At 42.7% G+C, this 14641-nt stretch overlaps 1 protein-coding gene across 4 annotated transcripts in view; it reads left to right on the top strand.

Moving 5' to 3' along the window:
* SATB2 (SATB homeobox 2) overlaps positions 1 to 14641 on the top strand; it is a 142008-nt gene that overhangs the window by 62151 nt on the left and 65216 nt on the right. For all 4 annotated transcript variants that reach the window (XM_064515172.1, XM_064515175.1, XM_064515174.1 and 1 more), the window contains 3 exons: positions 4248 to 4374; positions 6520 to 6643; positions 11491 to 11593. In XM_064515172.1, the coding sequence (XP_064371242.1) occupies positions 4248 to 4374; positions 6520 to 6643; positions 11491 to 11593 (354 nt within the window). The remainder of the gene's footprint in view (positions 1 to 4247; positions 4375 to 6519; positions 6644 to 11490; positions 11594 to 14641) is intronic.

Raw genomic sequence — 14641 nt, 5'->3', positions numbered from 1 at the left:
CCCTGCCGTATGGCTGTCTTTCAGTTTGGAAAGACAAACAAGGCCGTTAGCCCATAAGTAAATTTTCTGGAACAATATAAGCTATGTAATATTGAAAAGGGTGTTCTGGATTATCTGTGTTATTTGGGAAAGCAGCTTTTTGTCTTTTTGCTTTTTTTATGTTCGTGTTGAACACGGTTATTCTAGAGGTCTGCTTTAGCCCCAGCCTTGCATCCGTTCAGAAGTTCGCATCTCAGCAGCATGAAGTCCCACGAATAATGTCAGTGCTTTGTATGCATCATTCTTTCAGATGGTACCTTTAAAACTGAAGGTCAGTAAAGATCCTGTGGCAAGTTCTGCTAGGTATATAGGTCAGCCAAGATGCAGCTGGCCAAGCTTTTTGTTCAGTATATTGTTCTGCTCCAACTTGCTCAGTTGTCATTCCCTTCTCCAAAGGAGCTGCATTTTAAATGAAGCTAAGCTGAAACCACTTACGGCAGGATGGCAAATCATTGGCTTGAGTGGAATGACAGGAGCGCATTGCAACGGTTTTCATGCATGAATTTGACACCGAGCTCACAGAAGTTTGCCACTACTGTTTTCTGGCATTCTTCCGAGTAAAGGGAGTTATGCAAATTTAAAACTAGGTTACTCTATCTTTCGTCTTCTTTCCTATCTTGATTTTGATAAACAGTAATAGGCATTTCTTTAATAACAGATGAAAACATTGCCAAAGCTCAAGCTAAATAAAAGACTTGTCTGTAGAAGGACATGACATATAAGAGCCAACAACCAGAGTGGATGGGGAGTCTCTTTTAAAATAGGTTTTGAAAGACTTCCTTTTGAGAAAACTATTTGGTGTTTATTGTCTTTGATTGACTAGCTGGCTACATTCAACCATTTCCAGGTAAGTTGCTGAGAGCTGTTGTAGTGTATGGACATTTCTTCAGTCTGTGCAAGGTTTGAAATCTGTTGAACTTTCCCTCCAAACAATTCTTTACCAAAGAAAATGAAAGTCCCAAAGGATCATTGATTAACGTAAGAGAGCTGGACTCATTGACAGAAGAGTTTTGTGAATTCATGAAGGATGTGCTTGCAGATTTCTCGAGCAGTCTCATCTGCTGTGTTTTATCTCCATACAGTATTGAGAAGCTCTGGAGCCAAAAGAGGAGCGATATTCTTGGGGCAGTAATAGCTTCATGAATAACCCAGGCAGTGCCCTTGCTTAGTCTCATCTCCGCTCCAAAGTCTGAGGCTGTGACAGAATAAAAGCTCAGTCAGGCCAGTTGAAGCGATTTCACTGAAGGCCCGAGCTGCGCTGTTTGGAGTCAATGAGAAGAGCTGTAAAACGTGCACGTGGAAGGGGCTCCCTGCTACCAGGGTGTTCTCGTCTGTGCATTGCCACTGCATTAGAAACACCCAGTGCTAGATGGGAGGAGCACCTTTTTTGGGGGGGAATATTTTGGTTCACTCAGATTTTACTGAGGAGTTATTCAGAGACAAGTCTACTAGTATGCTGAGAATAAATTTGCTCAACAAGCTGGCATCGTCTTCCCAAATGCAGCCCAAGAGTTGCCTTAAATACGGTGTCGGTGCCATCAAATAAACCACCTGCGAAGTCTGCAGAGGAGCTGGATGGAAACCATGGCTTCTGGCTATCGTTTGGACCAGCTCAGTGCGCTCTGGAAAAAAAATTTCACACGTCATATCACACCGGCTGAAAAAATAGCGTGCATCAGCAGTGCTGTAACACGGAGTAAAGGACTCGCAGCAGGTGTTAACGTGCAGAGGCACAGAGCATTATGGTAACACCTGTGTTTGTCTAAATCCAGCCAAAACAATTTCCTCTCCAGTTATAGAGGAGGATTAAAAAAAAATCCACCTAACTTCCAGTAGTAGCAGACATTTCCTGTAAAGCAATTTGCATAGCGTTTCCCATGATGCGCTGCACTGTGGTTTTTCTTTAAACTTTTTTAGTTTGGGGACAGGTTTGCTGGCTTCAGTGACCCCTGCTGTCTCTTTGCCTCTCCCCAGCGTTGCCGGGACCAAGCTGTTGCAGATGGTGTGCTCTCCGAGTGCCGCCCTTAATTGAACGAGAAATAAAGCCTCTTGTAAAATATTACCAATTTAGATGTGACTTACGGGGCACATATGATGCTTATTTTTTCAATTATACGAAAACTTGGCATGGTTAAACATAGGAAGCCAAGGGCTCTGTGAAGCTGGTATGGATTTCTGGATTTTTAGGTGATTTTGCTTTAAATTATTATATAGCAGAAGGGGGTGAAGGAAGTCAGCAGCTAAACTGTGTTTTCCCAGCATGTATTTCACTCAGTGGACCCTTGATGCTCATTTCATGACTAATATATGCTGTACTATATGCATTTCTTGTTGTCACCAGAGATAACATTAAGTAAACTATCCCCTTAAGAAAAACAGCTTTTCTTGGCAAGTGGAATATGACTCGAGGAGCCAGCTCTGGAGACATACGGTGCTGTGAATGAGTGCTGTGTGTTACTCTACTGGATCTGAGTCCAGGCACTATTTATACTGTAGCATATTCAGCACCAGATTGTTAAATCTTAATACTGAAACAGTGCATCATTTAAATGTTTTTGTTCTGTTTATGCCCCATTTTCAAGCATTGGATATCAAGCAACACTTAGTAACTTTTTGTTTCATTTGGACAAGATCTCCCTTTGCTAGAAGCTTTCTAATCTGCTCTTGAAATCTTAGCCTGTCTGTACCAGCATGTTACACCGAGACTTTGTACTGCTGAAGATGGACTAGGTCTCTTCCGGCTTCTCTCTGTATGTGGTCACGGGATACCTTGTAGATCAGTATGTCAATGGCAAATGCAAATCTTGAAGCACTACAGAAAAGGAGTTGTACTAAAACTATATCCTCTTCAACCCACGTAGGAATGAAAAAAAATATTCCATAGCAGGTATTTCATGTGCTCATTAGTATTATGCCCTGTTGTTGTCCCCATGCAAGGAGCTGTTGTTTTGCTGTTTCAGCAGCATTATTTTATGATGATGTTTGGGAGCTTAGGATAAAAGATCTTTGCCATTAATTTCAGTTTGGTTAAATCCACTGTTGGTGAAGCGCTGGGAGTAGAAAGTGAGGGGAGAGGGCCAAAGTTTCCTGGCCTCACAGCATTCTTCCAGATACCAGAAGAGGTTTTTTGGAGGTCCTGTTATTACAGAGGAAGTGGTGTTTCTCATGTAATAGTGTATTTTTGGCAGTAGAATTTGCAGCTGGTCCTTGGAAGTCCAAAGAGTATGTGAGCAGACCTCAAATGGCATCTGCTGAAATGGGAGAAAAGGCGACGGGTGTCTTGAAGGGCTGCGTCGAGAGGAGTGATGTGTGCAGGAGAGAGGGACGAGGGAGCACAGCGGAGGAGGGAGCACGAGCAGTAGCTGCAGTCGTGCAGAACGGAGCCGTACTGTTTTGCTCCCGTGTAAGGCAGCACTGTGGCTTTCTCTGTTTGGTGTCCTGCTGGAAGTCATTTCTGGGCAAGTCATTGTTTCTGGAGTGAGTGGGCCCTGGGAAAGCGTCTAAACGTAAAAAATACCGCTGCACCAAATAGTTTACCATCCAAGTTTAGAGTCTCTGTGCCCATCCAGAAAAGGTTACGATACCTAATAAAGAAGGAGCAGAAGTGAAAAACAGACTTCAGTGCTCCTCCCGCCCCTCCAAATTTTTTGGACCTGTGATCAACTTGCAGTGGTTCTTTGCAAAGAAAAGCAACCATCTGCCTAGTACAACTTGTAGCTGGGAATGAACTCTACCTACTTCATGGGTTTCCAGTACCATTCACACTGGGAATCATACTGTGGTTCAACTGTAACTATGTGCTGAGAGCCACACATGGAAATTTTCTTGTTCAAGACAAAACCAATGCATTTATTTACTGAAAGGTTTTGAAGGCTACAAAATCAGGACTGCAGTGTATTTAAAGCTTGTTCTAACTTAGAAAACCAGGCTTTAGTGGGGTGAGGAAAGAGGCGAAGGGAGGAAGCATCCTGTGCTGCTTCAAAGTAATTTAAGAACCAGGAACATGTCAGCAGCTCTCTGCTAGGAATTTAAAATCTATTCTTACTCTTCTCCATGGTTTGCTTCAAGAGTCAGCGTAAAACATCTTTTCCAGCAAGATTGCAATAAATCTCAAGACAGGTCTTGAATGTCCTGAACAGACAAACTTATCAAAGGGTTTAGTAAACAGCTGATAAAATATAAAGTGTTTATTTGTGTTTTCTCTTCAGGAATAATCAAGCTTGGGAGGTGGAATCCCCTCCCTCTCAGTTATGTGACTGATGCACCAGATGCGACAGTAGCCGACATGCTACAAGATGTCTATCATGTTGTGACATTGAAAATCCAATTACAAAGGTGGGTGTTTCTGAACATCTGTCCTTCTCTATTCTCTGAGCTGCTCCGTCGATCACAGCATTACTACAGAGATTAGCACATCCCGTCTTCATTAATTTCTGGGCTTTCGATTAAATGAAAAGAAAAATGAAGAGAATGGTTGGTCACCTGGCAGCTTTTTGGTGCATGGTCCAACTGATTTTGTGTGTTTTCAGAAGTAGCAGTATGGTAGCAGATAGGAGAGGGGTGGGAACTCAAACAATGGAGTAGAGATCTGAGGCCTTTGAAAGCTAGACCTTTCCATAGTCCTTAATTTAATGGGTCTTCCAAGCCTTACTGTATCTGAAAAAGCAACATCTCACCCTTTTCCAGGGGTTACATTGTGAGAATCCATGTTTTTTGCTGCTAGTTGCTGCAATGGGGGAGGAGGGAAGTTCGTTGACTTTCCTTTTGTCTCCAGTGGCCTTTCTAGCAGAAAGGCAAGAAAATGAGGCAGGGATCTTTTACTGCAGCTCCATTTGCCCTCTTCAGAATATTTTCCTTCCCTGATTGCACGTTCTGATCAGCAAAGCAAAAGCTCCTGATACTTTTACACCAAGCTGCCCTATTCCCTTCCTATGCACCTTTTTTTGTCCTTTCTCTTCACTGGTTTTTGAAAAAGGTCTGGGATAGTTACTGATCTGTGTGTAGGGAGCGGTGGGCAGCCACTGGGAGCCCGTGGCATTTCCCAGGAGCACTGCTGAGCACATATTGCGCAGTCTGCTGTAGTTCTATGCCCAGGACATGTCGGGGGGAGAGGCAAAAATAATGGACAGACTACAATAATTTGCCCATGGTTACCTGAAGCTCAGCCTGAGCAAGACAGAGGTCTATTTGGAAGAATGTCAGTGTCCTTTGGTGGCAGGTGCTTACCCACCAACTGTTCAGGTCAGTTTGGAAGTAGTTGGTGCCTCGCTGATGCTAACCTCCCGAACAGCAACATTTATTTCCTGTTATCTCTGATAGTGTTTGAGGTTTCCGGTTCCTGCTAACAGGCCTGTCCTTGGTTTTATATACTGTTATCATCTCTCAGTTAGAGTAAACCATTGCAGCATGTGTGTGAGCCTCTAAAGCCTGTAGCCTCAACAAAACTGGAGTGCAGTAACTCATGTCCTCAGACACATGAGCTACCAGGAGACCATCTAGCCTGTTGTCACTTCTGTATTACCAGAGGGTATCAGCCCAAGATCAAGGTCTCATTCTTTATCTTCAAAGTGCTGGATGCAGTGTAAATAAAAGATAGCCTGAAGCTTTGAGATAAGGATGATCACTGACTACTTGAACTCCTCAAGCACAGCTGAACTTTCAACTCAGAGGGTAAAGCCTGCATAGGCAGAAAGCAGACCTACCTCGGAGGTTGATAGGAGAGTGTGCATGAAATCTCTCTAGCATGAATGACAATGACAAGCTTTCTCTACCCTTTTGGTGTGCTTCTTGGGTCTGTCCCAGGTATGTAGACACGGACCATGAGCTTGTTAAATTAAAAGAAGCACACGTCACATGAAGACGAAGGCTTCACTGCCTACGTAATTCTTGTAGAATGAAAGTGAAAATGAACTGCATGGGACAGATGTTGGGCATATGGCTTACTGCATTTCTGAAAGGCTCTCAGGTACTTTAGTGATGAGGGCAGTGTAAGAACCTGTATCAAATGAGATTAATTTTTCAGACCTACTACTCAAAGCCTAGCCGCCACGCAATGAGGGCCCTTACTGTTTAGTGATTTTGTTCATGCAGGGTATATATTTATTTCTCTATGCCAGCCTGATTATCTTTCTCTGTCTGGAGAGGATGTCTTTCTCTGGTCGTTTCTGTGGCCTGCTTTACACAGAGCTTCTTTGCTCTCTACCAGGCCCCAGAGGCAATGGTTATGCACACATATAACATCATCAATAGGATTAGCTGCTATTCCTGGCATGCACTGTCATTCTTTTGGTTGAGCTACCTGTCTTCTGGGAGTCAGGCTTGGTGGGGAGGGGGAAGGGGAGAGACACACCTTGAAGGACTGGCTGAGCAGGGAACTCTAGAGTGGTGTTGGTTGCTAAAGGGTCTGGGGCTCTTGTATTCAAGGAGTAAGTATCTCCGCAGGTGATGTTTCTATCCACTTCTTGCTTTCTGTTTTAACAGTTGTTCAAAGTTGGAAGACTTGCCAGCAGAGCAGTGGAACCACGCCACAGTTCGCAATGCCTTAAAGGAACTGCTCAAAGAGATGAATCAGAGCACACTAGCCAAAGAATGCCCTCTCTCCCAGGTCAGTGTTTTTACCAGGCTTAGGGAAGGGCAGATTTATGAGATCCAGTGTTTATATTTGTTCAGTAAACTGCTTAGTCTAAACAATTCCAGGAATACTGAACTCTTTTCTTGTTTTCTTTAGAAAGGAGAAATGCTGATTAATAAGAAAAAGAGCATCTTTGTACTGTATTTTATTTGTGGGTCGCCAGTTGAAAATTATGAATGAATTGGTTGATTTTTGTCCTGCTGGTCAGAGGGATGTAAATTCTTCATCTAGACCTTTATCTACACCTTTTGCAATAGCACTGAAGATCCTAAAATGCAAAATTTCAGTGGCTTCCTACCACCAACAGGGGCCTGCCTCCCCCACTAACCCATGGGTAGCTCTTAGCAGTTTCTGACTATGATAAAATGTATGCATTTGCAACAGTGGTGCCCCAATTTCAAGTGAAAAGTGACAAGAATGTATACGTAGTTATGTTTAAAAAAGAACAAAAACTCAGTCTCGTTCTTCATGACTGCTTTATAAATGGCAGAGATGTCGTATCTAAGACACGAACAGATTCTTACTGATAACATGAGCTCTATTTGTATTTCAGGTTAGATTCATAAAATTTTGATGACTGGGGCCTCTTTGTCTCTCTCAAAACCCGAACGCTTCAGCACTCAGTGCTGGTAACTTTGCTAGGAGCTGGAAATCTGTTGCCTTTCAAAACTCTAGTAGAATCTTGGGTTAATCTGTCTATTCTGTCTAAAAAGCCCAAATCTCAGTAAGTCCTACTTGCTAAAAATCCTTTGCATTTGCTGGCCCATATTCAAAATTTGTTCTCCTCTTGCTGCCTGTCTTGCACTGCAGTGCATGATCCAAAGACTCTGTGAACCAGAGACATTTTTCTAGGTGAAACCAGGACAAATTTGTCATGCTGTTTTACAGTTACAACTCCAGGAAGGCACAGGGCTGCAGAGGTGTGATGCGGAGCAGTACTTAGGTCTTTGCAATTGGTAGGAATCACTTTCCAGCAGAAAATGTTTGTCATCTTCCTTAATCATGCTGGGTCTGCAGAACTAGTAGGAATGGAAAGGCCATGTAAGGAAAAGCCTTATTTACTTGCCTTATTTACTGAAGGAATCCTGGTGACTTTAGATACACACAGAGCATAGGTGTGTTAAACAAGAAAGTATTTCTCTTTTCACACAGTTTAAGTGTAATTTCTGTAAACAGAATTATCTGTGGAATCTGCTCAGCTAATGATGATTGCAGCACATGGCTGTCTCTGCCCAGTCTTCTTCAGTACCCAGTGTAACTAAACTATGAATCATTTCATATGCAGACGTGCATTTGTTGTCTAGGCCTTCCCCTTCCCCCTTCAGTGCCAAAGCTGCCAGGTGGAAATGCGGCACTTGGTTTACTCCTTCCATAACTTCAGTCTGAAACGTATTAGTGAGATTGTTGATGGCAGGTCTGTAGGAGCAAGAATCCTTGCCCCAGTAGTTATTCAGTTGACAAAGCTAAAGGGACATCCTTCTGTAGAAAATTGCACTTGCTTACTACTTTTAAGCATGAGTGACATTTGCTGAGTAGTGACTAACTCCTGAACCAGGACTGTAAGAGTGCAGCTTCTATTACTACTACTACTACTACTACTATTATTATTATTATTATTATTATTGCTGTAAAAAGTTTCAGTTGCTTTTGTTTTGTCTCACAAACTGCAAAAGATACAATGGAAGGTTGTATAGGAGCTGTCTATTACCATCATCTGAATATGCCTCTAATACAATTCCTTCTCCCAAATCAGTTTTAAAAAAATATCGTGCCAAATGTGAAATGTCATTACAACCCCCTTGTGGTTAATATATTATTGACAGCAGCAAATTACAGAGTGGTCTCTTAGGAGTTGAACTGCAGAGTAAATGCTGCTGTTTATTAATGTGTTCGCAGTGCATCAAGTAGAGAAGCGGAGAGGGGCAGCGTGGGGAGCTCGCTCGCGCCAGCGCCCGTGCTCCAGCGCCTGCTCTCGGTGCAGGAGCTCTCCCTGCAGCCCAGATGGGCATTCTGATTGCCGCTAATGGGAAATGTAATCATTCACTTTGATTTAAAATTGTTCTGTTTTTTCTACTAGGTGTATTATGTGGCTGCAGCTTAGCTGCCCTTAGCATAAGGCTGCTGTTCAAACAAATAAATCCCAGTTAACCAAGCTGGGGGTGGCTGGTGGATAGGGGGAATGTGCGTGCTGGAAGGAAATCCAATTATTTCAGCATTTCCATCTTTGCATAGAGACCTCTGTCTTTCCTGTGTGTTGTATAACTCATCTCAACATTGCCCATGTATTTTGTCTCCTCGCTGGAGCAAGATTTCTTGGGGTAAGGCCGTGCCCCATATTTTTCTCCTTGAACTTACTGCACTGAATTTTCTTTGTGTGGATACTCCTCAGGTGCTGGTCTAGGCGCCTTTCATCCATGTGGCTGTCACGGCCACACACACAGCAAACAGAGCTGCTACTAGGTATAGTCTATTCCTTCCTTACATATTTTCCTGGGAAAAATATACATTATTTAGAAATTTGCAACTACTCAATGGTTTTTCTTGCCAGTCTCTTCTGAAGGGGTATTTCCTTTCTGGAGACTTATCAAGACTTCTAACAGAAATACCCCTGGGATTCCTTTCAATTTAATAGGGAAGAATATTTTTCTTTGTAGTTTGAAAGTTGTTACAGATTTTTCCCCCACTCTCTCTCTTGTCAAGCAGTTGAAGAGAATCTGTCCTAGGATTTTTCACCAGCGGTGGATTTACTCTTTCAGTTAACTATTTAGTTTAAACTTTGCTTTCTCAAATAAAAGTTAATGGGTTAATTTAGTCTGTGATATTTAACAGGCCCCCAATTTCACTAATGCAAATTTATTGTAGAGCTAGAGGATTTGTGAAAAAAATAATGGAAAAATGAAACTGTTGTATAGACAGAGCTAAACAATTTTTCCACCCTCCCTAAGTGGAGGAAATTTAACTGAAATGATGCTAGAAAACACAAGTTATTTCAGCTCAACTTTGTTCAAAATCTTTCTTCGTCAGAGGCTGTCACTGCCGTGCTTTCAGAGCACCAGTGCTTGGTAAAGTGACTTAGAGCAAGGGAGGATTTATGGGGAAGGGATTGTTGCTGACTACCACAATGCTAGGTTTATGTCTCAAAATATTGATTTTAATTAGAAAATTGAATCTCAGTTTTAGAAATTAAAGTGGCCCCTTAGAAAGGCTGTTACTTCATAGCTTTCAGAATCTGCTGCAGTGCACCATAGCGGCATTCAAGTAGGAAAGTTAAAGTGAAAAGGCAGAAGAACCTCTTTGTCGAAAGTGAAATTATGTTTTGAAACTAATCTTTGCCATCCAGTTGTCGTAAGAAGTCTCTCTAAAGTCAGTTTTGCTCACATTTTTTTCAAGTCCCCAAAGCTCACCAGTTCAGAAGCAGCTGGAGTCCTGTGATATTGCAGTGCTCCGGGCAGAAGGCTGGATAAGTGTGGAAGAGGGAGGGGATGTTTTTGTTTTTAAAGCATTGTTAAAATTGAGTAAGCCAATGTGTCAGCCTGTAGCTTTACGGAAATGGCTAAGTTCCCATTTTGCACAAGGGCCTGCAGAAGCCTGTGGGCCAGAGCTCAAACCTGCAGTAGGTGGCCCGCTCCAGACGGGAGATCGCACTAATTCTCGCGTCTCGGCCACTGTGCAGAAAGGTCCTGTGACGTGCCACTGTGTTTTCTGAGCTTTAATGCAAGTGAGGAAGGAGAGCGTAAGAGAAATGTCTTTTCTGGAAAAGGTGCAGTGGCTCCCATGTGTTTGTGGTGTTAGACTGTATTTCTGTGCTTGAATTTGTACGCGTGCTGGGAGTGATTTGGCCCTGGAAGAGTTAAGGGGGGGTGGGGAAGGAAAGCAAGCTGTTGTTAAAAGGATCCTTTCCTCTATAGAATGAACAAAGGGAGGGGGAAAAAAAAAAGAAAGGAAAAACTACCGGTAAGCAGACTCTTTCCCACCCTGTGGACAGAGGCATTGCAGATATAAAGTGTCATTTATACTGGTATCAGGTGCTGCAAAGTAGCTCTGCTTCTCTGTCCTTCCCTTTGGCGTGTGCAAGAGTTGCTCACAGGGAAGCCACGAAGAGCAGAGAGAGGGCCGGTAGTTAGGCAAGTGAAATTTCGGCTTTGTCGAGCTGTGTTGCAGTTTTTGGTTGCTCTGTAGTGTAGTATGTGTAGTTCCCTTCACTCTGAATAGCACTGTTAATTTCTCTTTTGGGTGATTTTTCACACAAGGGCTAATCAGACGTTTCTATAAATTATATTAATTTAACTCATTTGCCTAACTGTTGTTCTGCAGCGAATAGCACGGATGTTCTCCTGTTCTTGGCTGTGCGGCCTTGCTGCATTTGGAAGCAGAACAGAGACATCTGAAAAGCGTTATTTAGATTATGCATGCTGAAGCATCTAATCTTACTTTTAGTACGTGGTCCCTAAATCACGCCTGTTCTCGCCCGGGTGCTGCGAGCATGTGTTCCCCAGCACGACACTGCCTGTTGTTACGCAACAAAAGTCCAGGTTTGGTGGCATCACAAGTACAAATTACAGTGGAAGAAAAATCCAGCCATGACTGTAGGCCTCAATCTAGGTTCACACTGCATCGTTTTTGCTTTATTGGTGAACCAGAGTACTTATGCCTGGGGGTATAAAATGGAGAATAAAATCCATTCTGTGTACTCATCAGACACTGCTTTTGGTTCTAAAGTCACAGATGGATGATCAATGTGCGCTTGCATGTTCACTTTCCCTGGAAGATTTCTAATTGTGCAAGTTATTTTAAAACCCTTTTGTATTTCTTTCTTTCAGAGTATGATTTCATCCATTGTAAATAGCACATACTATGCCAATGTGTCAGCAACCAAGTGCCAGGAGTTTGGGAGATGGTACAAAAAGTACAAGAAGATTAAAGGTAAGTTGATTTTTTGTTACTTTCCAAGTTCTTGAACTTCTGCTGACAGTATGAGATTATTTGCTTCAAGTAAAAGTGCTAATAAGCTTTAATGATATTAGTGAATGTGTCCGCAAAGAGGGCACAGTCACAGCACATACAAAATTAAATTTGATACTTTACAATCAAGGCTCATGTGAAAACACAGGCCACTTAAAACATGCTTGTAATATCCCATTTAGCTGTGCTGAAAGATGAACTGTGTTTGGAATTAAACTAAAACATTTTGGAAAATATAGTAGCTCAGGACTTGGAAGTTAAATTGCTATGTAAATTACCTCAGTTGTATTTTAGTCATGAAAGCTAAAAAACTTTTTCCAAAGTTATGTGTGCCCGCGCTCTCTGTTTGAAATACTGCGACGTGTCGGTGCACTCCTGCCGTGTGCTGTCGTGTGGCACCTGCACCCAGATGGGGGAACATTTAATACCCGGTTTTTAGGAGGAGTTGCTGAATACATGTTGCTGCACCCACTGCGGGTTCAGATGAAAACAGCCCATTGTTTGTAGTATTTCTGCAGCGGGGCTGTATGAGTTGGTTAGCAGGGAGTGCCTGAGGCAGTAAAATTATTCTGTGCAAGGTCTGCATCCTGCTCTCGCCACTGAAATGTCTGCTCCCCTTCCAGTAGTGCATGAAGTGATGTGACAAGCATCCGTCACGTGTAGTTTGTTCTTTTATTCATCTTTTCCTTCGGGAAGGGGCTTGAGTGTATACTGGACCATTATTTTGGTAGGTTTTTGTTTGAAAACACATGTGCTTTGAGCAAAAGTTTTGGCACAGTCCAAATTTTCTCCAGTGAGTTCTGCAATACCGGTTGGCTTCTCCGTGCACTCCTTTTGTCTCCCCAAATGCCCATTGCCCTCGGAAATTAGCTTTACCATATGAGAGGTTTTTTCATAGTCTGTCTCGCTGTTACACCACTGCGGGGAGGATTCGTTGTCTGAAAGAGGCGTTAGCTATTTTTGTCCTTTCTGCCTGTGATGCTTTCAGCATCCAGGAGAATCATACCAGCATTCCCAAGAGTTAAGCAGAGAGATGGCCATGTCTTTTCCTTCTTGAGAAGCTGTTGTGTTTTGAGTCACGTGAAGATTAGCGTCTTTCAAAAAGAGCCTGCAGTCTTTCTCGCTTAAAAAGCTGGGCTACGTGAGGCATGAAAGGTTGCTTGCTTAGTTTCCGTAGGACGGACTAGTGATCTGCGTGACAGTACCAGGAGGAGCCTGCTTCCCGAGGGACACAGCAAACAACGTTGCACAAGATACGAGAAGGAGCCCTGAGGCTGCTGGTGTCCTGTGCCATGTGTGGCCACCCCTGGGGTGGCATGTACCTGCACCACTCGCAGGCCCGTGCTGGGCACTGGCTGGGCTTTCACTACAAAAATGAGTGTGTTTTATGGTAAAATTGTTAGTGGCTAGAGGGAGATTGTTCAGGCAGAAGCGGGGTGACAGCATCTGCGAGGAAGCTGAGGTGTCGCTTTGCACCTATTAAAATGGTGTAGCCTGGAGGTAAAGACGTTGATTGGACGTGCTAGTGCACAGCTACCTTCATGCCACATGAGCTGGATGGTTTCTTCTCCCTCTAAATTGCCATTGTGTGACTCAAAAGTGTTCCTTTTCTCTGAATGGTGTCTCTTAATAAAAGAATTTTATTCAAAGTGCTCTAACATACCCTCTTGGTTAGAAAACAATCAAAGGAATCAAACAGCTTCAAGGTCATCGCCGTTCGCTTATACTTGCTGTTCAAGGAGAGAAAGAGACTTTTTTTTTTTCCCCCTCCAAACTGGGCAAGGGTGTAATGCCAGTTGCAGAGGCACGGGAAGCCCTTAACTGTAGTGTTCTTAACTGTGGAGATGCCACTACAGCTGCTGAGTGTTTGTAGCGCACTGCTGTCTTCCACTTTCTTCCATTCTTAGAGCATTGAATTCTTTAAGTTCTTACTTTTTTTACTTAGTAAGTGCACAGTTCAATTGTTAAGTGCAGTAAAAGCAGAATGAGACCTCAATCAAGAGGTCAAGGATCCAAACCTGACGAGTTTGCCAGATAACTGTGTATGTGCTATTCAAAGAGACACAGCCAGTCGTTGCTGTTTGGAAGTGTATGTGTGTGTTAGTAGGAGGAGAAAAAGGAAGGTTAAGGTATGTGTGAAGTAAACACAAGCTGCTATAAAGCAGTTCAAGTAGTGTTGATTCATCAGCCATATGAGTGGGAGAGAAAACAAAGAAGCTATGGCAGGTACATTGGTGCATAGAGAATAAACAGCCATGGGACTGCAGGGCAGCAGTCTAAACCCCCGGCAGCAGGAAGCCTTCTGCACTTCTTTGGGTGGCTTTAATTTCTCAGCACCTCCTTTTTCATTTGTTTTGCTTCTGTTCCATAGCCAAATATTGCTACAGGACAGCTCATCTAATATGCAAAATCAGTGAGGGGGGTTCTGTGCTTCAGTCGTCACACATGCCTTTAATGAAGAATAGTGCTATGTTTTTCATAAAGGTGGATGGATGATGCAGCAGTTGACTTTGGGGATCGTAATCTGGATAGACTGGGTAGAACTGTAATTGAGAGTCTTTGGGACCAGCACCCATGTTCATGTTTAAGTCTAGAGCTGCTTGTTAGAAAGTAAAAGCAAAAACCAATTCACATGAGCTGTGGTAAATGCAAAATAGGAAGGGGCTTCAAAATAGCTTTATTGACATTGCAAACTAAATGCAGCTTACAGTGTTAAATGTGTTTCCTATTATCTGCTAATGTCTGTTTTAATAAAACAGTGGGAACTAAATGGTTGCTTCTTAATCAAAACCATGATTTCCTAAACATAAGCTATGTGATTCTGTTACAAATTGCCACACATAGATCTCCTAGGTCAAACTTTTTTCCTTTCTCATCGAAATAAATAAACAGTAAAATAATTATGTACCCTGGAAGATCAAAGTAATTACAACTGAAGCCATGCAAAAATAAAAAGTTCTCTGGAAAAAAAAAAAACTGAAAAGCATCAGGTTGCAGAGTATATAGTTA

Source organism: Dromaius novaehollandiae, chromosome 7 (assembly GCF_036370855.1).
Source record: "Dromaius novaehollandiae isolate bDroNov1 chromosome 7, bDroNov1.hap1, whole genome shotgun sequence".
In the NCBI taxonomy this organism is placed as follows: domain Eukaryota; kingdom Metazoa; phylum Chordata; class Aves; order Casuariiformes; family Dromaiidae; genus Dromaius; species Dromaius novaehollandiae.
The sequence above is the reverse complement of the archived record's forward strand: the minus strand, read 5'-3'. Positions and strand labels throughout refer to the sequence as shown.